The following is a 27,066-nucleotide window of genomic DNA, read 5'->3' as shown; positions in this document are numbered from 1 at the left end:
TGGGGTTCCGGGATGGGTATGTTCGTTTGTACTACGCTAGTATCGGATTGTATCGCCCTTATTTTGTTTGTACCGCCCCTACCCGTCTAGATTGACCTGGGGGGCCAGTGACATGCTACCCTCTACTCTGCACTCTTTGCCATCTGAACGTCGAAAATAGTCTATTTCGTTTGTACTGCGTTAGTACTGGATTGTATCACCCTTCATTCGTTTGTACTGCCCCCACTCTTTTAAATCTGCCAGGAGGGGTTGGTTGTGTTAGGTTGGGTTAGGTTAGGTTTGGTCATTTCCTAGAATTCCTAATTAATATTAAAAATAAATAATAAATGTAAATGTCTAAATTCGTCGGAAATTAATCAGTTAGTGATTAAATGACTGGCGATGAATCGGCCGGCGATAAATCGGCCTGCGATGAATCGGCCGGCGATGAATTGGCAGCGATGAACTCACGGCGATGAACTGGCGGCGATGAAACGTCCTAGACCCCTACCCTTCTACATTTAAAACAGGGGAGGATTAGTGCTAGGAGTAAGGTCACAAAATCAGCCACACTTAGCACATAGTAACACCGCGGATGTAAAATTTGGTAAATTCGTCAAAAATGTAACGAATTAGAATTTGAAACTGAAAAATTCCACCACAGTATAAAGAGGGACACTAGAACTACTCTCCGAAAAATTGGAAGTAAAATCTGTAGTCGCGCATGGCGACCGCGCAATGTTCTTAGTCGTTTTTGCCCCACTCTCGCATTGCTAGTCGCATATAAACGTACGGATTTTAACAGGGAAATCCCGCATCCACCAGTGGTGAATTACCAATTGCGTACTGCCGGTATTACTTCTTGAGATCAAAGCGCCGACATAGGAGTGGTTTTACTGTGGAACCTCTATATACTGTGACTCCACTCTTCATGGGGAATGGATCATGGTCAACAATGAACAGTACAAATCTTTCTAGAAAACAAATTACCATAACATAGCAGCGACAATTATTGTTATTTGGTCTCTGGCATTAGATGGTAAGAAAGATATTTATTGTGGGAATTTTTCATTTAATGTTCCAAATACTTTTAATAATTTTCGATTCCAAGGAATTCTGCCGTATTTATGTTTCAGTTATTCAGTTATTTTCAACTGTAATTATCTCTTTCTTTAAAAAGTGTCAGTACAGACCAGGCGAAGTCTCCAGGGGGGGCAACTGACATTCCATTGCACCCCTCCTTGGATACGCGCTTGTTACAAAGTGGTTTTTACCCCCCAATGGGAAGACAGGGAGGTTGAAATTGTACAACAAAGAGTGCATTTCGGGATGCGCCGCATATCTTTGAGTTTCATATTGATAGCGTGTGAAACTGTAAAATTTATTAAGGGGATGGATAAATTCCTCCCTGGTAGGAAGAGGGAAGGACGCTCCTCTGATTTCTGGTCGAAAACGGTGTTCAAAATATCTCCAACAAATACATGTACCATTTTTAAAATCGGTAGCGTAAAACTACTCCGAGATTCATCTGAGGGGGTAACTTTCTATTCCCCATGGTGAGTGCAGAATGGCTTGCAAGTCTGTTCTTTAGTTTGAAAATGTAATTCGTTACATTTTTGACGTATTTACCAAATTTTACATCCGCGGTGTTACAATGTGCAAGGTTTAGTTGATTTTGTGTCCTTACTCCTAGCACTAATCCTCCCCTGTTTTAAATGTAGGTTGGAATAGCATGTCACCAGCCCCTCCAGGCAGATTTAAAAGGGTGGGGGTAGTACAAACGAATGAAGGGTGATGCAATGCAGTACTAACGCAGTACAAACGAATTAGCCTATTTTCGACATTCAGATGGCAAAGTCCAGAGTAGAGGGTAGCATGTCACTGGCCGCCCCAGGCCAATCTAGACGGGTGGGGGCGGTACAAACAAAATAAAGGCGATAAAATCCGATACTAACGGAGTACAAACAAACCCATCCCGGACTCCCAGATCGAGAAAGGATGGAAAGCATGTCACCAGCCCCTCCAGGCAGATTTAAAAGGATGGGGGCAGTACAAACGAATGAACGGTGGTACAATCCAGTACTAACGCAATACAAATGAATGAGTTTTTTTTCGACCCTCAAATCGAAAAAGGGGGGGCTGGTGACATGGACCTGCCTGAGCATCGATCGAGACATCGCAGACCGAAGTTTCGTCCGCATCATCTGCGATGTGACCATCAGACTCATCACACGCTTCTTCGTTTTCGATTTCATCGAAAGCTGATTCAAAAATAGTCACCGTTTCTTCATCTTCATCGTACCACTACAATTTGTGCATATAACGGAGCATTTTATTCCAGATTTTCTGCATCCACAGGCTTTCTGACATTCTTACAGGCTTACAAGAAATAAGTTTTAATAACGATTCTGGAGCGGAGGGTTGGTAACAGGAATTTTAGTCCATTTTTGTTTCGTTTCCATCCTCATTGTTCTGCATTTTATTCATTCTCGTACCACTGCTGAACCTGGTGATAGTTTCGGAATGAATGTTGTCGTACTGCTGCTTCTGTTGGTGGTAGCGACGCAATATTAAATTTACATTTATGTGCTAATTTTGTGAGGCAGATAATATATCTATATTTATTTAAAGACATGTTTTTCTTACTTTTAATTGTAACCATATAATTGAAAAGGATACATTCACCTGCTTTAGCACTGATCTCTGGATCAACTGTTGGACTTTTAAATACTTCAATAACCACGTTAAAATCAGGATTTTTTTGGAGTACCTACCTATATTATTGAATTTCATTTTTCCTTGGTTAAGGACTCATCTGTAGCTGTTTTATGTATGATGCTTTCGGTGGAACATTTATTTGTTGGGAAATTTTTCTTTTTCCTGGCTTGAGAAAGTACACGTTTGATCGCGTACATAGAGTTGTGAAAAGAATCAGAAGATCTATATCTTCGTCGACCACTATTACGGTATCCAATGCTGATGAAACATTTATTGCAATATTAATGATTAACGTATTCGCAGCTTCCGTGGCTTGTAAGACCATCAACTTTTCCGCTTAAAATTTTGTGTTCGACATTCTAATGAGGCAGTAGTTCTTGTCCGTATCATTTCCCAGGAATGTATCTTGTGAAAAAGTTGGAATCACTGTCTCGTCAAAAAGTAGGTCTCCTGAAGCAGCTATTCGTGATCGTCAGGATAGATCTTTTAGTCGAATATTTTAGATCCGGAATAGTAGAATATTTTAGAAAAATATACATACAACAAGTGGTGGCGTAGATGAATAATTCTTTCTGGCACTGGTACGCGAATAGTGTTGATTTTACAAAAAAAATTATAAAATCATAAATGTTAGGAAATTTTTTCTAGTTCAATTTTGTCCATAAAAGTTTTTACCGTAAAATGCGTCGGAAAGGAGATATCCCCAAAAACTATTATTAAGCGCCATTTTTTCAATATGGCAGCGCGAGCTGCGAAGATACGATGTATGATGTATCAAAGTTGAAATTCAAAAATAGCGTACCGAAATCCATAAAATAACCAATTTTCAATTCTCCCGGAAAACTTTCCAGTTCATCCTCTTTTTTTCAACTAAATGACTGAACTAAACAATTTTGTCCTGATAGTTTGATTTTAATCAGGTCTTTAGAAAAGGAAGATCAAAAATAGATGCAATACACGTACTAACACAAAAACAATTGAAAAAAGCTATGAACATGACATAGAATTACACATACTATTCATAGATTTCCACAGCATCTACAGACAACGATTATTAAAGGAAATGAAAAAAATGGAGATACGGCAAAATTAATAAGACTTACTAGAATGACAATGAAAGACTCAACAGCAAAAGTTAAAACAAAAAATTAGGGAGATAAAAACGACATCAAAATAGAACTTGGGGTAAGACAGGGAGACAGTCTGCCAACGACACTATTTAATATCGCTCTAGAAGGAGTAGTTAGAGGCACAGGGCTAAAAAAGACGATTATTCAAAGATCAACACAGATCACAGGATATGCGGATGACCTGGGACTTGTAGCACGAGATAAAATTAACCCTGATAAGAGAAGCAAAGACGAGAGGATTAATAATCAATCAGAATAATACAAAATACCTTATTAGCACAAGAGACGATGTAAACAGTATAACAGAAATAAAGATAGGTGAAAATACATTCCAGAGAGTAGATTGCTTCAAATACCTGGGGGTGATGGTGGACGGCAAAAACGGAAGGAGTATAGAGATAAACGAAAGAATTAAAGCAGGTAATAGAGTATATTGAAAATATCACCAAATACTCAGGGACGAAAACCTGAGCAAAAAAAACAAAATCAAAAATATATACAGCAGCAATTAGACCAGTGATAGCCTATGGAGCAGAAGTAATGTGCCTTATGAAAAAGACGAATAAATTTAGGAATAATTGAGAGAAAAATTATGAGAAGAATACATGGCCCAGTAAAGACAGAAACAGGGGAATATAGAAAGCTGATGAACCATGAAATAATAAATATAATTGAAGGAGAAGACACAGTAAAATTCATTAAAGCACAAAGGTTCAGATGGTTTGGGCACACACAAAGAAGGGGGGTAGAAGAACTGATCAGAAAGATAATGAACTGGAAACCAGTAAAAAATAGACCAAGAGGAAGACCAAAAATAAGATGTGAAGATCAACTGCTAGACGATATATCAAAGGTGGAAATTACAAACTAGAGAGAAAAGATTCAGGACAGGAGTGAGTGGAAGAAAATAGTAGAGAAGGCAAAAAACATCACAACCTATGAACGACGACCTAAAGGAAACTGCGGACTAATCCACCGCGTGAAATGGATTAAAGGTGCTCATAGTATTTGAGCGACCTATACTCTAACAAGATTGAACAGTCCATAAATATATAGTTTGATTTTAATTAAACAAAAAAGTTTCTCTTCATAAAAACAATGTATTTATTTTGAAAGTGTCAATTTTCCCTAATTTATAAAAGAAGATAAATCGTCTGTACTTTACTTAAAAGCTATCTAACTTGATGTTTTATCTTTTGTCATAAAGTTTATCAGTAAGTGTATTTCTAAACTTAATAAGTAAATCAGGTAGTGGGTACATAATTTACATGGAAATGGATAATCATAATGAAGGAAGTTTAGAAACTTGACTTGTAATTTAGTGCATGTACTATACAAAATACGTGTACTCAAAATAGTTTTCCATAGCAATAATTTACATAAAAGACTTTAATTAGACTAGAGCATCTCTATGCATTAACTTGGTACGTGTTAAATATTGTAATAACTTTGGCAATACACATTAAACCTGGAGCTACACAGGCGATAATTTACGGCGCCGTAAGAGCAGTAAACCTGGCGAGGCATTGGTTGGCTAACTCATATTTCATCTACAATTGGTTAGTCAACCAATGATTTGTCAGGTTTACTTCTCTTCCGGCGCCATAACCTTTCGCTAAAAGTTTTGAATATAATAAGGGGAACATTGTAATGAATACTACGGATATAGGGCACTACTTCAGGAAAATAAGCTAGAAATAAACCTGTTCGGGACACCCGAAGATCCATGTAGCTGACTACTTTTTTAGATATTGTAGACCTATAGGAAGAAAACCTACCTGCCTCCTACCTAGAGTCCGCGTCCGTTTTTTAATTTTTAACAATTGGGTGCAAAAATCGCGTTTTTTTCGATTGTTTGCACCCCATTCAAAAGCTAAACAGTTGACATAAAATTACAAAATGTAATTGAAAAACCTTCAAAATGCCGATTTTTGACAGTTAAAAAGTTAATTTGTTGCTACACAAACTGCAAAATAAGTGAAAATCGTTATTTGTTAACAACTTCTACCAAAACTAACTTACAACTTTAGTGTTTTACCCAAAGTTGGGTATTAGGGTACTTAACAAATCCGCAAAATTTAAGACCGATCTATTAATTCGTTTAAGAGTTATTCTATTTCTTTATCCCAGATACCTTTTTTGCAATAAAATAAGACAGAAAATAATGATGACAGGGCAATTCTACGTATATCAAATGGAAGTAGAAAACTGATGCTATCAAAATGTACTAAAAAAATTATCTAATATAGTAAAAAATCCTAATGCCAAATTTTTGAAATTTTGTAGTTTATAAACATTTAGAATAACATTAAAAATATTGTCCGTACAAAAAATCCTTTTACATAATAGAAAAGTTGGTATTTTACACGAATTTTTAAAAATGTAGTTTAATTTGCGACTAGTCGTAGTATCGTAGTAAGTGAGGGGGGGTGGCTGGGTGGGAGCCGACAAATGCACGACTTCAAAAACTAAAAAAGACAACTTAAAACCACTATCATTTTCTATATCTCGGAATCTACTGAATATATTTTGATCGTTGTTTTTTAATTTGTATGTAACTTTTCTGTACATTACAAATATGAAATTTGTCTAGACATTTATTAATTAATTAATTAACAGTCAAATTTGTTTAATTTTTGAAAAAGTAATTTTTTTCCAAAAATCCATGATTTTAATCATACTCTCATTATATTAATCATAGAAAATGTTAAGGTATACTTTAATAAATAAATTATCTTGAATAAATAATTATCTAATAAAAATAATTTATTTATTCAAGTATACTTTAACTTTTTCTATGATCATTAATGACCAGTGGCGAAGCGTCCATGTAACCACTGTTACCATTGGTAACAGTTACAAATCTTACAAATAAATATTTTATGACTACTACGAAATAATCCCATTTATATTTTTTACCAACAGAAATACTTGTTAATAGTACCTAATTCAGTAAATAGCCAACTAGACGCACGAAAATATTGGCGAGATAATATGTGAATCCATGGCACGTTATCATAATATATTATTATACTGTTACAATACTGGCACTGGTAAACGGTACGCAGGAGAAACTCTCGCTATCGATCGGGACTAGCTCTGAAAATTTTGAAGGAGCGACGGGTCTAGAGACGGCGCGCGGGCACGCTGTGCATGTCAGTAGTGTCACCATTTTGAAGATTGGTAACGTTGGTTTAGTACCTATTACAGATTACAGTGTGCGTACATTTAAACATGGAAGAGTGTTGCTACGTATTGCGTAATTGATCAACTACTTGAAAAGTCATTCTACTTGTATATTTTTTTATATATTATTTTAAAGAAAAAAATGATATTATTGAAAATCGAAGAATTAAAATATAAACAATAGTTTTCAAAATCTGTTCCTTTTCCTACTTGTTCATTTTTTTATGTTAATTTTATGGTAGAATAATATGTTTAGTTTGTTTATTATTTATTGTTATACCTGTTACATATACATAATTACATACATATAATTTGGGAATAGTGATTTGTTTAATTTTATCCCACAGGATTGAAAACAAAAACTTATATTTGGGCGGTTCAAAATATTTTTTTTAAATAAGATTTTTTTAAATCTGGTTTTGGTAGCACTTTAGAAAATCTCACGCGTCGCCACTGTTAATGACACTATGATTAAAACAATCGATTTTTGTAAAAAAAAATATTTTTTCAAGAATTGTTTAAACAAATTAGACTGTTTATCAATTAATAAATTTATAAGCAAATTGCATGTTTGTAATTGTAGAAATTACATACAAACTAAAAAAAGAAAGATGAAAATCCATTGAGTTGATCCGGAGATACAGAAAATTGTATTAGTTTGAAATAGCTTTTTCCACCTACCTCCACCGAAAGTATACTTTTCCGGACCTGATTGTAGGGAGAAAAGTTGTACTTTTCCTCCCTAGGGAGGAAAATATTTTTCCTCCCTAGGGAGGAAAAGTAAAAGTGATGGTATTTCATTTATGAAATATAAATTATTGACGCCCTGTATAATATCTATTTTCTATTACGTAAGTATCTATACATTTTAACGTTTATTTATAAAACTCCCTGTATTTTGCAGAATGGTAAAAAACAGTAAATTGTTATTTTGATTTAACAATGTTTACATTAATAATTTGACTTATATTTGACAGTTGACAGTTATATTAATGTACCTACTTGTTAGTTTTAGTTCTAATTAATTTTGTTGGTTAGTTACATAAATATATTAAGTAAAAATGAAAAAATTACTTGTTATTTGAGGAAGGTGGAAAAACCATATGTATAACATGAAAGTAAAGTGCCTTTTCCTCCCTTGAATGATTACGGCCCTCCGCTACGGGTCGGGCAGTAAACTTCATTCTCGGGAGGAAAAGTAGCACTTTCCTCCCTTGTTATACAAATAGCTATTTCGGTATTTTAACTCGGTGGATCTGTAGGTTCCCCCTAATAATCGTTGAACTACATTTTTGAATAATCGTAGAGGGTGCTGTGAAGGTACAATGTTTGTGCCAATTTTTTAAGAGAAAACACGAACCCCATTCTTTAAAATCGCATTAACGAGATTTCTTAATTATTATAAACAAATTAGCTGTTAATTAAAACAACACATGACTAACTTTGTTCCCAATGAACACAGGCTTAATTTTTTTATTTGAAAATTTGTATTAAAATACCAGCTTTTCGAATTTATAAAAATATTGTTTCTACGGACAACATTCTTGAAGTTATTCTAAATGTTTATAAACTACAAAATTTCAAAAATTTGGCATTAGCATTTTTGACTACATTAATCAATTTTTTTTATCTTTTTTCAATACATTTTGATACTATCGCTCTTCTACTTTCATTTGGCATACTCAGAATTACCTTGTATTTATTATTTTCTGTCTTATATTATTGCAGTCTCGATCCAACAGTTTTTGTTCCAAACTTTATCGTTAATTAGTAATATTAATTACCAGTGTTTTAAAAACGCAAATAAAATAAAACAAGTACTATTTCTATTTTCTATACGCAAAAATAACGGCAAATAAAGTCATAGGCGTCCCATAAAATAATTTTTCGTGATGTATAAAACATTTAATTGTGATACAGGATGAGCGAAAATGTAGAAATCATAGACAAAGACAATCCATTTCTAAATTCAAATAAAGTGAGCAGATCTCCGACGAGAAGATCAACTGCAGAAGAATACACCGCTAACTTGCAAACAAATACCATGGAACAACCATCGAGAGATTCAACCAAAGCCTCGTCTAGTGAGCAACAAAGCAATGAAAATTACTCAAGCATTATAGTGCACCAAGAGACTGATTCTACTAACAATCAACAAGAACAACCAGGTAACTCTTTTCTTTCTAATCATGCTTCTTCTTCTTCTTATTCTTATCAACCGTCACAAATACACATCAGTAATCTACACGATAGCCAAGAAAATCAGGACCAAGGATGGGACACTGTTCAAGCACGCAAAAGAGCAAGAAAGGACAGCCCTGAAGCTGATAAACAACTAAGACAAACAATAATGAGCGATTACTGGCTCAAAGCACCCACACCAACGTCTAATAGATTTGCTAGCTTAGATGAAATACCTGATGAGACCAACCTAACCGAAACTAATGAAGTTAAAAATAGTATTCAGCCACCACCCATATTTGTTTCAGATGTAGGTGATATAAAACCTCTTAGAGAATTGTTAGAAACAATATCCCCACTGGGATACACCATCAAATGCCTTTATAACAACCAAGTAAAGATCCAGCCCACAACCTCTGAACATTACCGAAACATAGCCAAAGCACTAAATGAGAAAAAAACCCACTATTACACCTACCAGACAAAGGAAGAAAGAACATTCCGAGTTGTACTTCGTAATATGCATCAAACAGCAGATAAAGATGCTTTAAAAGATGAGTTAGCACAAATGGGACACGAAGTAACCAACATAGCTAATATATATAAGAATGGATCAAAAAAGGCGCTTCCGCTTTTTTATATAGAACTAAAAGCTAAGCCAAATAATAAAGACATTTATGAAGTGAGAGCACTTCAGAATATGATTGTGTCCTTCGAACCACCACATCCCAAGAGTCAGGTTCCCCAATGTACCAAATGTCAACGTTATGGCCACACACAAAAATTCTGTTATATGCCTCCAAGATGCGTAAAGTGTGCAAGTAATCATCATACTCTAGACTGCCCACGCAAGGAACGCAGCAATAACGTACAATGTGTACTCTGTATGGGAAACCATCCGGCCAACTATAAGGGCTGCAGCGTATACAAACAAATACAAAAAGAAAAGTTCCCCCAACTCAGACAGAAACAAGAAACCCATAGAACAGACATCAATACAATTAACAGCCAAACAGTAACCCCTGGTATTTCTTACGCTCAAAAAACGTCAGGAAATAGTCAAACAGCTGAAATCACAAACCAACAAAGTAATATTAGCTCAAACCATTTAACGACAATTGCCAACCTGGAAAACATGATGGCAAAATTAATGGAGAGAATGGATACTATGCTTAATCTCCTTACCACTATGATCTCCAAAATGCACTAATGCAAAACGCACTTAAAATAGCTGTCTGGAACTCAAATGGGCTAACGAATCATATCCAAGAAATAAAAATTTTTCTCGACGAGAAGAAAATTGATGTTATGCTCATATCAGAAGCCCATCTAACAGACAAAAATTATATAAAAATTCCAAAATACACTGTTTACTACACAAAACATCCAAATGACAAAGCACACGGTGGCACAGCTATCATTATCAAATCTAATATAAAACACCATGAGTTAAATAAGTTCAGTGAAAAGTACCTGCAGTCAACTAGCATTGTCATTGATGACTGGTTAGGCAACCTTACCTTATCTGCTGTCTACTGTCCTCCTGGCCAATCCATCAACGAAAATAGCTTTAATACCTATTTTAGTTCACTTGGACACAAATTCATAGCAGGAGGAGACTTTAACTGTAAACATCATCACTGGGGCTCTAGAATAATCACAACAAGGGGTAGACAACTGCTGAAGTCGATAATAGGAAACAATCTACAACACATATCTACAGGAGAACCAACTTATTGGCCTACAGATCCAAATAAAACACCAGATCTCTTAGACTTCTGTGTGATTAAAGGTATCTCTCTTAACTACTTAGCAATACAATCATGCTGGGACCTCTCGTCAGATCATTCTCCCATTCTAATTGACCTAGACTCCAAAGTCATACTCAGAAATAAGCCTCCAGTCCTAACCAATATCCAAACAAATTGGAACATATTCCGAAGTGCATTAACAGAACAAATATCAACGAATTTGCCACTTAAAACAGAAATACAAATTGAAAATGCAGTACAACAACTTACTACCTCCATACAAAAGGCGGGATGGAGTGCTACACCTGAACAAACATTATGGAAGGAAACCATAAATTGTTCTCTGAGTGCAAAGAACATGATTGAAGAAAAAAGAAAACTTAGGAGAAAATGGCAAAACACACATGCACCTATTGACAAAGAAAATCTAAACAGAATTACCAGAAGACTTAAAAATCTATTAAAAGAAGAAAAAAACAGGGGGATTCAAACTTACTTAGAAAATCTGACTCCATTCAAAGACACTAACTATTCGCTATGGAAGGCTACGAGAAAAGTAAAAGGACCAAAAGACGCCATACCTCCTTTAAAAAATGCCAAAGGTAAATGGGCAAGAACAGACACAGAGAAATCCGAGACATTCGCAGAACATCTTTCAACAGTATTTAGTCCCTTTACTAGAGTAGTACCATTAGAACAAGAAGAACCATTTCATTCTTTTCTTGAGGCTCCATATCAAATGGAACCGCCAATCTCCAAGTTTAATATTAAAGAAGTAAAACAGATAATAAATAATGAGATACAACCTAATAAGGCACCAGGATTCGATCTCATAACGGGTAAGGTCCTTCAGGAACTAACCGATGATTGTTACAGAATAATCACTATGATCTTTAATGCTATGTTAAGTCTGCACTACTTCCCGTTGCAATGGAAAGTGGCACAGATTATACTAATTCAAAAACCTGGAAAAGATCCAAAAGATGTCAACTCATACCGACCGATAAGTCTGCTCCCAGTCATCTCTAAGGTGTTTGAAAAACTTCTGTTAAGAAAAATAAAACCAATATTAGAAGAGAAGAGTCTCATACCTGACCATCAATTCGGATTTCGTAATCAACATAGTACAATAGAACAAGTTCACAGACTGTACACAACAATAAGAACTAGTCTCGAAAACAAGCAATACTGCACTGCAGCCTTTTTAGACGCCTCTCAAGCTTTTGACAAGGTGTGGCACACAGGACTTCTGTACAAATTAAAGAAAAACCTACCTTACACTTACTTCAAACTGCTTCAATCATACCTTACAGAAAGGAGATATCTGGTAAAATATAGTGAAGCCTATACAAAACTCTACCCCATCCTATCTGGTGTACCTCAGGGTAGTGTGCTCGGACCGATCCTATACCTAATATATACGGCTGACTTGCCAACAAGCAACGACCTAACACTTGCAACATTCGCAGATGATACTGCTTTCCTGGCCTCTCATGGTAATCCAATAATAGCATCAGAGAGACTGCAACTACATCTGAACAAAACAAATGAATGGCTTAAACTCTGGAGAATTAGAGTAAACCCCTCAAAATCCACACACATTACATTCACTCTAAGAAGAGGTACATGTCCAGAACTTAATCTCGATGGACATCCTTTACCTCAAAAGGATGACGTAAAATATCTAGGTATTCACCTTGACAAACGACTAACTTGGACCAAACATATATGGACGAAAAGACTTCAACTGGGAATTGTATACAGAAAACTTTACTGGATGTTGGGAAAAAACTCTCACCTATCGATCGATAACAAGCTGCTTATATACAAAACAATAATAAAACCCATTTGGACATATGGTTCGCAGCTCTGGGGATCAGCTAGCAAATCTAATATTATGAAAATACAAAGATTTCAATCAAAAACTCTAAGAACAATCGCTAATGCCCCTTGGTACATCCATAATGACGCAATACATAGAGATCTTCAGGTACTATCAGTCTCCGAAGAGTGCAAAAAATCTTCTGAACAATATCAAAATAGGTTGCGGGTACATCCAAACACCCTGGCACACAATCTTCTCAACAAGTAACAAGCGAAGAGATTGAAGCGATATGATCCCTTGGACCTACCTAACAGATCCTGACAGAGCCTACAGCAGAGGAAGCTACGCCTTCAACAGCGTCCAGCCATTGTGTTCTGTGCCAGTTTTAGTTTTAGTTTTCGTGCTCGCGTAACAGTGTATGTGCGCATCTCACCGGTAAACAAGGTAATGTGTGTGTGTCGTGATGCTTTGGTCACTGGACCTTACATCTCTCTGCCATTGTAAAGACAAACAATTTTACTTATTGTTTTCATTGTAAAACAGATTGTAAAAAAACTTGGATGTTAATAAAAAAAAAAAAAATATTATTGCAAAATAAAGGTCTCTGGGCTAAACAAATAAAATAACTCTTAAACTAATTAATGGATCGGTCTTAAATTTTGAGGATTTGTTAAGGTACTCAAATACCCAACTTTTGATGAAACACCAAAGTTTTAAGATAGTTTTAGTAAAAGTTATTAACAAATAACGCTTTTCACGAATTTTGCAGTTTGCGTAGCAACAAATTAACTTGTTAACTTTCAAAAATCGGCATCTTGAAGGTCTTTCAATGTTCTAAAAAATTAAATTGTGTAATTTTACATCAACTATTTAGCTTATGAATGTGGTGCAAAAAATATAAAATATCGCGATTTTTGCACTAAATTGTTAATAATTAAAAACCGACGAATGAACTTTCTTTCAATAAAGTCCACCCAGGGACGCAACTCATAAATATTGGCAATATCATTTTAAAGTCTTTAAAGTAGTTTAAAGTCTATTTTAAAATTTATAATATACAGGGTGTCCCGAAAAGATTGGTCATAAATGATACCACGGATTCTGGGGTCAAAAATAGGTTGATTGGACCTCACTTACCTATACACAATAGTGCACACAAAAAAAGTTACAGCCCTTTGAAGTTACAAAATGAAAATCGATTTTTTTTCATATATCGAAAATTCTCAGAGATTTTTTATTGAAAATGGGCATGTGGCATTTTTATGGCAGCAACATCTTAAAAAAAAATTAAAGTGAAATTTGTGCACTACATAAAAATTTTATGGGAATTTTGTTCCCTTAAACCCCCCCCCCCCCAAACTTTTGCGTACGTTCCAATTAAATTATTATTGTGGCAACATCAGTTAAACACAATGTTTTTAAAACTTTTTTGCCTCTTAGTACTTTTTCGATAAACCAGTGTTTATCGAGATATTTTGAATATTTGTCGAATCCACTACATATTTGTATTTGTATGGTTAAGTACGATTATAGAGACCTATTAATAATCTGAAAATTTTTTTACAATTTACATTTTTAGGTATATTTTGAAAAAGAAGCTACATCTCGATAAAAGATGACTTGTAAAAAAAGACTAAGACGCAAAAGTTTTAAAAACACTGTGTTTAACTAATGGTACCACAATAATAGTTTAATTGGAACGTACACAAACATTTGGGGGGTTTAAAGGAACAAAACCCCCATAAAATTTTTACGTAAATGTATTGGAAAAGAAGCCGTATCTCGATAAAAACTGGCTTATCGAAAAAATACTAGGAGGCAAAAAAGTTTTAAAAACGTTGTGTTTAACTAATGGTACCACAATAATGAATTAATTGGAACGTACATAAAAGTTTGGGGGGGTTTAAGGGAACAAAATCCCCATAAATTTTTTATGGGGTTGACAAATTTCACTATAATTTTGTTTTACAATGTTCCTGCCATAAGAATGATACATGTCCATTTTCAATAATAAATCACGAATAGTTTTCGATATATTGAAAAAAATCGATTTTCATTTTGTAACTTCAAAGGGCTGTAACTTTTTTTATGAGCATATTTGTACCGAGGTAAGTTAGGCTCAATCAAACTATTTTTGACCCCAGAATGTGTGGTATAATTTATGACCATTCTTTTCGGGACACCCTGTATATCTGAGTTGACGATATAAACGAGTCAGATTGAATAAATTATTAGAAGAATTTTTCTACTAAGCAACATCATTTTTGTTTAATTCATTAATATTTTTTGTATTTTGACAACGACATCCGATTTGGGCGTCGAAACGTTAATAAAATCATTTGTTTAGTAAAATTGTGGCTTACTTCCCATCAAAACTAGTTAATTGCAAGAATGCCACAAGAAAATTGTTTCAGAACAACTAATTATTAAGATAAAAAAATTTGTATTATATATAGGCCTGGATCCCGCGTACCAAAAAAAAATTTATTAATTGCAAGTTGAAAATTTATTGATAGCTTAACAGTGTCTAGTCGGACAAAATTTGATGTACGAGAACACTGGAACAGGGGAAGTTTTAAATGTGGAACAGGTTACAGGTTTCGAACGTCAGACTTCGAAAACGTCCCATGTATTTTATCGGACAGAACTTCCAATTGATTTGTTACCCTTTCAGTAAACTCTCATGCAAAAATTAGACTGCTTTTACCACCAACATAATTTCTGTCATTTGACATGTTAGGTGTCGGACTTATTAAAGTGCCCAACATATCTGCCGGACAAACATTTTTTCATGTACTATTTTGTATAAAGTTTGCTATTGAATAAACTTAAAAATCATCTTCCATAATTAAAACTTCCCATGTTCCAATGTTCCCATACATCATAGTTTGTCCGACTAGACACCGTTAACACGTTGACGGATAGTGCGTCAAATATATTAGCCCAATAAATGACCGTTTTGGAGTGTAATTTCCAGGGGCAACTCCGAATTGCATGAAAATTTGGATTTAGGTTCTACTTACCCTCCACTTTAAAGTTGAATTTGTGCCGTTGGTTGCCTTTACTTGGGGGGTAACATTTACCCCTTCTCGGGGGATGAAAAACGCGTGTTTAAAATAAGGCCGGAAATTCATAAATTGACTAATTTTAAGCACCTTTTGTTCTATAAAGTTTTTTATACTTTCAATACTTTCCGAGTTATTCGGGATTTAAAATGTTGATTTTTCGACAAAAAACTACGTTTTCGGAGCGTTTTTCCCAAATAACTCAAAAAGTAAATATTTTATCCAAAAAAATATTTTTAGCAAAAGCGTAGCCTATAAAAAAACGAAAAAAAATGGTGTACCAGTAAAGTCTACAAATTGAGTAGAAGCAAAGTTGTAGCTCATGAAAAATACGTTCTAATTCCAAATCGAATAATTCAACGGGAAATCACCGAAGAAAGAAGCGTTTTTCGGGAAAACATTTTTAAAGTATCGAAAAAAGGCTTATTATTTGTTTTTTACAAAAGTTTACAGCATCAAAAATAAACGAATTAGGCTGAAAAAAAAAGTTGGTCCCTTTTTTTTTGTAAAAAAAAAATCGTGAAAACCTCCCTCTATTCAGCACCCTAAATGAAATTAATCGTTTGGCTTTACCATCAATTTTAACTGTATGTGTATTGTTTATATGATCTCTAAGTTTGATAGGTTTGAAGTGCTTATTTTTGAAAACATTTGGTTTTATATTAAAAAAAAAATTTCTAAAAATTTTTTAAAAATTTAATTTTTTTCAAAATAACTTAAAAAGTATTAGTGATAAGAAAAATCTTAAAGAGTAAAAAAATGTAGGTTTTGCTATTATAAATATGATAGTTTCATTTTATTTCTCCCTAAGACAAAAATTGGTAAGATATGGCTGTTCAAAATTTGCATACATTCGTGATTAGTGACCCATCCAAGCTTTCTCAATTCACCCTTTCAAAAATAAACACTTTAAACCGGTGAGACTGACAGATCATATAAAAAATAGATAGGTAAGTGAATTGGTTGTAAAGAGGTAGCGACTAATTTCATTTGGGGAGCTGAACACGGCGAGATTTTCATGATTTTTTACAAAAAAAAAGAGGGCCAACTTTATCTTGAGCGTAACTCGCTCATTTTTAATGCTAAAACTTTTGTTAACAATTAAAACCAAAGCTTTTTATAAATACTTTAAAAAAGTTTAAACGGGTTTTTCCCGAAAAGTGCTTAATTTTTCGGTGATTTCACCTTGAAATATTCGATTTGGAATTAGACGAATAAGAACGTATTTTTCATGAGCTACAACTTTGTTTTTATTCGATTGATAGACTTAACTGATACACCATTTTTGGGGATTTGTATAAGCTACACCTTTGGTGAGGATATTTTTTTCGATAAAATTTTTACTTTTTGAGTTATTTGCGAAAAACCGTCTGAAAACGTTGTTTTTTTTTGTCGAATAATCAACATTTTCAATGGAAAATAACTCGAAAAGTTTTGAATTACGTAAAAAACTCTATAGAACAAAAGTTGCTTACAATCAGCCAATTTATCCATTTCCGGTCTTATCTTGAACGTATGTTTTTTCACCCCCGAGAAGGGGTGAATGTCACCCCCCAAGTAAAAGCAACCAACAGCACAATTTCAACTTTGAAGTGGAGGGTAAATAGAACCTAAATCCAAATTTTCATGCAATTCAGAGTTGCCCCTGAAAATTACACGGTATCGCCGAATTTCCCGTTCATTTACTGGGCTATATAAGCAACTGTTGTAACACTATATTATTATGTATTTTGCAAAGTAGAATATGGAAAACTGGTTGTCTATAGACGTTGTATCACATTACATCAATGGAAATTAGACGTCTATAGACGTTCTGTCTCTCAACGTGTTAAGCTATTAACAAATTTTCAGCTTGCTATTAATAAATCTTTTTGGTACGCGGGATCCAGGCCTAAAATTTATATTACTGATATATTTGACTGTGTTTTCTTTTTAAAGGGCGAGTGGGTGTATCCATATCGGCCAGGAGACTACGCAACGTTAACACGAAAATATTTAGGATCTTTATATTGGTCAACGCTCACTTTAACGACCATAGGTGATCTACCAACACCAGAAACCAATGCCGAGTAAGTTACCATACTATATCATAATCAGTTGACCATAAAATTTAATCAAATACGGTATGCGGCAAAATAAACAGTACTGAAATTCGTATGCTTCAAATTTGTATGTGTCATGTGCCGAAACGTATTGAGTGGTTTCTGAAAGTTGTTATAACGTTTGTCAATATGTTAAGGTTAGATACTTTAGGATGGTTTTCAGTTTTGCAGAAATTTTTTTTATAATGGAGTACTATTTTCGGCCATACGGAAAAGGTCACGAAAATGGTCCAACCTTAAAATCAGCAGTGGTTTCAGCAGGGCAAGATAAGCTGTCACACTGCCAGAGTCTCTTCGAATACTGTGTGATCATTTTTGGAACTTCCACTCACCAGAACTAACGCCACCAGATGCGTACACATGGGGAATGCTGAAGGGGTCACCGTTTGCCATTTCGGAATTAAGAATTAAAATTAAAGATTTTTTCGTACCAGAGGCAGTGGCATATCTAGAAATTTCCCTTGGGAGGGGAAATTTGCTTTAGGGGGGAACTTCCAATGAAAAACCAACCAAGAGACATAAAAAAGATAAACTCAGATTACATAAAAGACATAAATAATAACTTATTTGTATTAAGATCCCTTCATTAACTAACTAGCGTGTTTATTGGGGTCATTCTGTGGTTTCGGTTTCATGTGAGCTAATATATTTTTATGTTTGAACAATTTTTTTTCTTTAATATAAATTAATTTTGTACCTTGTTAGGTGGATATTTCCTCATTTTCCCTCCCCGTAGATCCGCCACTGGCCAGAGGGCATCTTTAACATCTGTTTTATCGGGAACGTGCGTCGTCGTCAATGATGTTTTCAAGGCTATATCATGTATTATAGATATATAAATAATCATAAACATTTCAAATTCATTTCAGTACTGTTTATTTTGCCGCATATTGTACAAGCAGGAGCTACACAATAATATTAAATTTTAACCAAAAAAAAAATATATAAAATATTGTTTTTATTGCTTTACTTTAAGAGTTTTTTAATGAAATATGAAATTAGACATTTTTGAACAGGTATTTGCGGCATTCTGAAACATTTTTTCAGATGTCTCTTTCATACTATCCTAATCCAAAAATGCAGACTTGGCTGGAGGGTAACTATTTACCCCTAAAATTAACCTCCTAAATTAAAAAAGATGTAAAAAGTTTTATTAAAAAATATATCTTTGGGGCAACTTGTAATTTTTTTTAAAGTATATTTAAATAATATTTAAAAATAAAGAAAATAAACAAGCCAGACGATTTGCGAGGGATTTTAACTCTGCAAGATGCTTGCATGAGCGCCTACAGTATTAAGCTGCAGTATGAGACAGAGCGTATATCGATAGCTGTTTTTGTCATCGATCGCAGCGATTCCATTCGCTCGAGCCAATTCTCATGATCTGACATTACTCATGCTATTTTGCCTCAGAATTTTGCAATAATTATTATACAGTGATGAGCGCACTAATAACCGGCAAAATAGCTCAAAAGATGGAAAATGTATTAAGTTGTAAGATAAAAAGCATTGAAACGTTTTATCGGTATTAACTTATAATTTACATTACCATTATGGATAGTCTCCACCTTTATACCTTTAAACGTCAGTTAGTTAACTTCGGTCATAATTCTAATTCTACGTATGACGTTCTTTCAAACTCAGTTTTATCAGGTTATGCATGTCTTCTTTTTCTTTGGATTATTGGTCTCTACCTGCATGAGTATTTTGGCCAGTTCTCAGATTAAAGGAAAAATCCCTTAATCATCTAAAATTTAGAGTTAATAACTCAATAATTTCAAAATTTTAATATTTAGTTATTGCAAAAAAAGTCACAAATGTGGGATTTGAAACAACCTTCGACAACCATGGTAGAAATTAAGTTAATTTTAGAATAAAAAATTACTACTAATTAAACTGCTTTTATTTACATTTGTCTTCAATTGATTTTTACTTTATGCGAAATCAAAATGTTAATGTCATGTTAATGGCATACGTAGTTATGAGGAAAGCAAAATATTGGAAATGAATGGATAAAATAATAATTTAACAATATGTCCAAAATTACATACGACCAGATAATTCAAATCTAGGTAAAATAACAATACAATATTTTGTATAAACATTCTGTAATCATCTGGGTACTTTACTTCAACTAACCGAGGCCACATTACTCAATCTTTTAATGATCGGCAGTTGTCCCTGACTAGAATAGTTATTTTCCTAACTAGTGCGGAAATTGATACTTTCACGCACGAGACTGCCGTTGACCCGAACGACGCGATAGCGGAGTTCGGGCAAGCAGTCGAATGCGGGGAAGACACTTTCCGCATGAGTTAGGAACAATATTTTTTCTAGGGCCGTACGTTTGGAAAAAAGCCACAAAAAATAGAGTTATATCAATTTTTAATTAGAAGTGAAAATACACAAATTAATTCTTTGACAAGGTTGACAAAACCAAACTTTCAATATAATGGGTTACTACGACGACGATATTGGTTTCCATGACGACGATTCAAAACCATTGTAATTGTCTACTGATCTGAATTTTAAATATTGTGTCAAAATAATTTTATTTCATCGAATTATCAGTAGTAATTGCACAAGAGCTCTAAAATTCTATATTAATTTTAGAGATCGAGTGCAATTTGTTGCGCTTATTTCATGAATAAAACTGTTAAAAACCAAAATTTTATTGTAATTTATTTATGTAAGTACAAATTAGTACAATTATTAAACACATAGTTGTTATAAATATTTTACGGTTGAAAGTCATCACTTTTATAATTTTTAAAACATTAATTGTCATTAATGTCACTGAATGTATTTTTTCATAGCAACGAAGGGCATCTGACGTAATATACTTGACGACGGGAAATTATCAAAAATGATCAATTTAATTTAGATTTCCGTAGCTTTCTATTGGTCAGAATCTCCTATGAATGAAATAATCTCGGTAATTTCATTAAAACATGAACATAATAAGATAAATTTGAAATAAATTAGTAAATAGTATCTAAATATGAGTTTATTGCATGTATTGTAAAATATTATAATGCCATATTACAAGGTATTTTACTTTCCCGAACGCCAAGCGGGAAAATTTACTTTCACGCACGCTGTGCGGGAAAGTGCAACTTTCGGAAACTAAATGCGTGCGTGAACGTGGCTCTTTTAGCACGGCCGTAGAAAAAGGTTTTTGGCTTTGTTGTATTTGTCCCATGACAATTCAAAATTGAAAATTAACTTAAGAACGAGAACAAGAAGTAGAAGCAGATCGTGTAATGGTCGGCAGTTATCAATGTACGAGAAAAGTTTTTACCTTCGTTGTATTTGTCCGATATCAACTCTAAATTGTAGGCGAATAAGGGATTTTTCCTTTATTCCAAGACGATGGACTAGCCAAATAATTATGCACTAGAGGCCAATAAACAAAAGAAGAAGAAGACATACATAACTTATTAAAACTAGGTTTGAAGGAACGTCATACGTAGAATTATGACCGAAGTTAACTAGCTGACGTTTAAAGGTATAAAGGTGGAAACTATCCATAATGGTAATGTAAATTATAAGTTAATACCGATAAAATCCCACCTCCAGTAGTTGCATTTCCTTTTATCTCACAACTTAATACATTTTCCATCTTTTGAGCTATTTTGCCGGTTATTAGCGCGCTCATCACTGTATATTTCTGATTTCTTAGATTTTATTTATTAAGTAAAATAAAAAATAATACCTGCTATAAAATAAATTTTGCAAGTATGAATACAAAAAATTATATTTATTATTATGATATTATTGTATTGTGACACTATTTAGTCCGCTCACGAATTGGCCTATTTCTTCCCGAAGCTTCTCGGCGTTACGAGCCTCGACCATGGAATTCGAGACGACCGCTGCCGAAGTATATATAGAACCGAGATTCGAGCACAGGCCAGTCATTCATTCATCGAAGCGCATCGCGTAACTTAATGTATTCGAATCGAAGATATGAAATGTATTTATTAGTTATCGGAATTATTATGTTTAGTTAATTAAATCATAAATTTGAGTTTGTAAATAAATTAGATGTGTTAGTTGGTGTTATTTGTAATTATTAAAATAAATAAGTGATGTAAATAAAATAATATAAGTAAGTCTTCCTTTATTTAAATTAAACTTAGTGGCTAAAGATATAAATAAATAAAATAGTAGAGTCAATCGCGTAACAAATGGTGCAGAAGTAGGGATACTTGAAATAAATAAAATTAATTCGCGTAAATACAGTGTGGAATCTTTAATAATAACTAAATATAAATCGTAATAAATAAAGAGTGTGACCATGTCTTTACAGTGTAAGCCGAAACTTTCTGATCTGCGCCTTACGGAGCTCAGAACAGAACTGGAAAATCGTGAGCTCGACGCAGCGGGGAAAAAGGCTGATCTAGTGGTTCGTCTGAAGATCGCACTACAGGAAGAGGGTCATGATCCAGAAACTTACGTGTTTGAGGACAGGCAAACTGCTTTAATTTCGTCACTTTCTAAAGAGATTTCTCAAGTTTCGACAGACATTACATCGTTAGAGAGCAAGGTTTCTGGTGAAATCTCCCAAGTTTCCTCGGATGTTTTGAAAGTTTCTACAGACATTACATCGTTAGAGAGCAAAGTTTCTAGTGAAATCTCCCAAGTTTCGACAGACATTACATCATTAGAGAAAAAGGTTTCTGGTGAAATCTCCCAAGTTTCCTCGGATGTTTTGAAAGTTTCTACAGACATTATATCGTTAGAGAACAAAGTTTCGAAAGTTTCGGGTGATATTTCATCCCTTGAAAACAAGATGACTAACGAAATCTCTAAAGTCACTTCGGATTTTGACAAGATATCGTCCATACAATCTACTTTTGAAGAAAGGATCAAGGAAATAGAAAAGAAAATGGAGGAAACGGAAAAAGTAGACAAAGGTATGGAACCCATCTTAACAGACATTAAAAATGATGAAACCAAATACAAATTGGAGCCACGGTCGATAGTTGAAGGGAGTGTAGGTCATGCTCGTGTTAAGGTGCCAAATTTCGACGGAAAGTCATCATGGAACAACTACATGAAACAGTTCGAATCGGCGGCCAGAGCGAACGGATGGTCCGAAAAAGAAAAAGCTGTAAACCTCACTATTGCTCTTCGAGGCGACGCTTTGGATGTCCTCCAGACCATAGCCGTAGAGGAGACATATGATTTCGAGCAGCTGAAAAAGAGACTGAATATGCGATACGGGCACGAACATTTAGAGCATGTCTATCAGTCGCAGTTTAAAAATCGAAGACAAAAGAAAGATGAAGCTCTTCAAGAATACGAGGTCGATATTGCCAGGTTGGTACGATATGCATATTCAACAGCTCCCGAAGACATGATGGAAAATTTGGCTGTTCAAACATTCATTGATGGCCTTCGTGATCATGAAATGCAAAGAACACTGCGGTTAGCTCGTCACAAGACGCTGGTCGATGTCTTGTCTGCCGCCCTCGAGTTCGAATCAGCTACGCAGGCCTCTGGTGAGTACAGTGCAGTTCGAACTGTGAAAGAAGAAGAGGATGAAGACAAACTTGACCAGCTGGTAAATATGGTGAAAGGCTTTACATCGAAGAAAACGAAGACCATGAATTGCTGCAATTGTGGTGAAAATGGGCACGCACGGAGTTTAAGGAAGAACGCAAATCAAGAAACTCGCCAGCAGGAAATAAGAGAACGCACAGACCCTAGGAGGGCAGCCTCGACTCAGAACTCCTCTAAAGACCATCTAATACTAATAGCTTCTTTGAAATGTCGTAAGGATAGTGTATATGTAGATGGAGAAATAAATGGTAAAAAGTATACATTGTTGGTGGATACCGGAGCGACCAGGACCATTATACGACCGTCAGTTATAAACAGCCGTAAGAAACTCTTACCAACGAGGTTGCGACTGCGGACTGCCACAGGTGAAAATGCCAACACCCACGGAGAAATCCAGATACAATTAGGGATTGGAGCAGAAAAGTTCGTCCATACTGTCATAGTTGCAGACATCGAAGAAGATGTTATATTAGGAATGGACGTAATGAATTTTCATGGATTCAATTGGATTTTAAGAACAGGGTAATCAAAGTGGGCAACGAGGAGGTATTTCTTCATCCACATGATGACAGCACTGTGCTAGCAGCCATTAAAGAAGATACAGTTGTGCCTGCGAGGAGTGAAACGATCATCGTAGCGCGGCTACAGGGAATTGTAGAAGAAGGAACACCTGTTATGATGGAGCCGTGGAACCACGACGAGGAGGTTGGCCGAGGAATCATAATTGGAAAGGAATTGGTTACTTCTGCTAAAGAAATTCCCGTGAGATTAATTAATGTCAATGACTACCCGGTGACCATCAAGAAGGAGACAAAAGTAGGAACTTGTGTACCGGTGACGTCCATAATCCGTCAGACAACAACATCAGATAATTCCAACGACAAGTTCGACCAAATGGTTGCAGTTGCAGGCCAATCTCTAAATCAAGTGGAGAAAAGGAAATTAAGGGAATTTCTTCGGCAATATCGTGACATATTCGTACCGAAAGGAGGAAAGACAGGAAGAACGACAGTTATCAAACATAAAATTGCCACTGGTACCGCTAGGCCAATTCGTCAAACCGCTCGACGATTGCCACAGGCGAAGAGAGAGGAAGCTGAAAGGATTGTTAAAGAGATGAGGAAAGACGGGGTGATAGAACCTTCTACGAGCCCATGGGTCTCTCCGGTGGTCCTGGTCAAGAAGAAAGATGGAACTACGAGGTTCTGTGTGGACTACCGTTTGTTGAATAATGTTACCAAGAAAGATAGTTATCCTCTGCCTCGGATCGACGACACGTTGGACACATTGGCTGGAAGTAAATTGTTTTCTACGTTGGACTTGAAGTCTGGATATTGGCAGGTAGAAATGGATCCAGTGGACAAAGAGAAGACGGCCTTTACGACAGGATCTGGATTATGGGAATTCAACGTTATGCCGTTTGGACTCTGTAACGCTCCTGCGACATTTGAAAGGCTTATGGAAAATGTGTTGAGAGGGTTATCTTGGAAAACGTGCCTGGTGTATTTAGACGACATAATCGTTTTGGGAGAGACGTTTGAAGACCACCTGAAGAATTTAGAAGACGTTTTTAATCGACTTAAAGCTGCCCAGTTAATGTTAAATCCCAAGAAATGCCAGTTATTTCAAAGTAAAGTCAATTATTTAGGTCATATAGTCAGCAAAAAAGGAGTGGCCGTGGATAAAGGAAAAATCGATTCCATTAAGGAATGGCCTGAACCAACTGATAAACATCAAGTGAGAAGTTTTCTGGGACTATGTACATACTACCGGAGATTCATTAAGAAGTTTGCAGATATTGCTAAGCCATTAACGCGACTTACAGAGGAAGCAACGGATTATTGCTGGGATGGAGACTGCCAAACGGCCTTTGAAACTTTGAAGAGGCATTTAATTACAGCGCCAATATTAGGGTATCCACTGCCAGAAGGAGAGTTCATCTTAGATACGGATGCAAGTAATGTGGGAATTGGAGGAGTGCTGTCGCAGATCCAAGGAGGACAGGAACGAGTCCTTGGATATTTTAGTAAGGTGCTTTCAAAACCTGAACGAAATTATTGCGTCACGAGAAGAGAACTTCTAGCAGTAGTAAAATCAGTGGAACACTTCTATCAATACCTCTACGGAAGGAAGTTTCTAATCCGAACCGACCATGCCGCCCTTAAATGGTTAATGCAGTTTAAGAATCCAGAGGGTCAGATAGCCAGATGGATTGAACGTCTTCAAGAATATGATTTCAAGATCGAGCATCGGGCCGGAGTTAGCCACAGAAACGCTGATTCTCTATCTAGAAGACCGTGTCCAGCAGAATGTTCCCATTTCAACAAAACAGAGTCGAAGGAAGCAGCAGTACTAAGAACAACAGTGGTCAACGACGAGTGGACGCCTACCAAGATCAAGGAAGAACAAGAAAAAGATCCAGTTTTACAGAAGATTCGAAAATGGAAAGAAGAAAATCGTCGACCATCTTGGCAAGAAATATCAAGCCTAAGCTCAGTAGTTAAGACGTATTGGGCCCAGTGGGACTCATTTATCTTGGAAGACAGCTTGCTTAAACGAGTAATAGAAAATGATGATGGTTCAGTGAGGAGAAAACAGTTGGTGATTCCAAAAAGCAGAGTAGCCGAAGTACTTCGTCAGTTACACGACAGTCCATCAGGAGGGCATTTTGGTGTAAAGAAGACCCTTCAGAAAATTCGGGAACGATTTAATTGGATGAATAGTTCCGACGATGTGAAGGACTGGTGTAAGAAATATACTACCTGTGCTACAAGTAACGGACCCTACCGGAAAAGGAAGGCTCCTATGAGACAGTACAATGTTGGAAGTCCGTTTGAAAGAATGGCTTTGGATATTGCCGGGCCATTTCCAGAAAGTGACAATGGATGCAAATACATGTTGGTGGTAATGGATTACTTCACGAAATGGGTTGAGATCTACGCAATTCCAGACCAGAAGGCCGCCACTATTGCAGATGTGTTAATCAAAGACTGCATCAGCCGATTCAGAGTGCCTCTGGAGATCCATAGTGACCAAGGAAGGAACTTTGAGAGCGATCTATTTCAAGGAATCTGTGATAAACTAGGCATGAAGAAGACAAGAACCACGACCTATCACCCGCAATCGGATGGAATGGTGGAGCGTATGAATAGGACAGTCGGCAAGTATTTGACAAAGATGGTGTCCAATCATCAACGAGACTGGGACCAGTACCTTCCGTTCTTCGCAATGGCCTATAGATCTGCTGTTAATGAATCAACTGGCCAAACACCAGCAAAAGTCCTATTTGGACGTGAGATGCGTCTACCCTGTGATCTAGAGTTTGGATGTCGACCTGGAGAAGATGTTGCTGGTGAGGATTACGTGAATGAATTAAGAAGAAGAATGGACGATATACATGAGTTGGTCCGTTCTAATCTTCAGATCGCTAGCGACCGAATGAAGAAACGATACGATACCCAAGCCGAGAGGGGATGTTTCAGGGAAGAACGACAAAGTCTGGCTTTATAATCCAAAGAAGCGAACAGGTTGTTCTCCCAAGTTGCAGCAGTTCTGGGAAGG

At 35.6% G+C, this 27,066-nt stretch overlaps 1 protein-coding gene across 1 annotated transcript in view; it reads left to right on the top strand.

Moving 5' to 3' along the window:
• Positions 1-27,066, top strand: part of LOC126882573 (uncharacterized) — a 481,344-nt gene that overhangs the window by 242,429 nt on the left and 211,849 nt on the right. Inside the window, exon 7 of the mRNA XM_050647545.1 lies at positions 17,774-17,904. Within this exon, the coding sequence (XP_050503502.1) occupies positions 17,774-17,904 (131 nt within the window). The remainder of the gene's footprint in view (positions 1-17,773; positions 17,905-27,066) is intronic.

The sequence above is a fragment of the Diabrotica virgifera genome, chromosome 3 (assembly GCF_917563875.1).
Source record: "Diabrotica virgifera virgifera chromosome 3, PGI_DIABVI_V3a".
Classification (NCBI taxonomy): domain Eukaryota; kingdom Metazoa; phylum Arthropoda; class Insecta; order Coleoptera; family Chrysomelidae; genus Diabrotica; species Diabrotica virgifera.
This window is presented reverse-complemented; position numbering and strand designations above follow the sequence as displayed.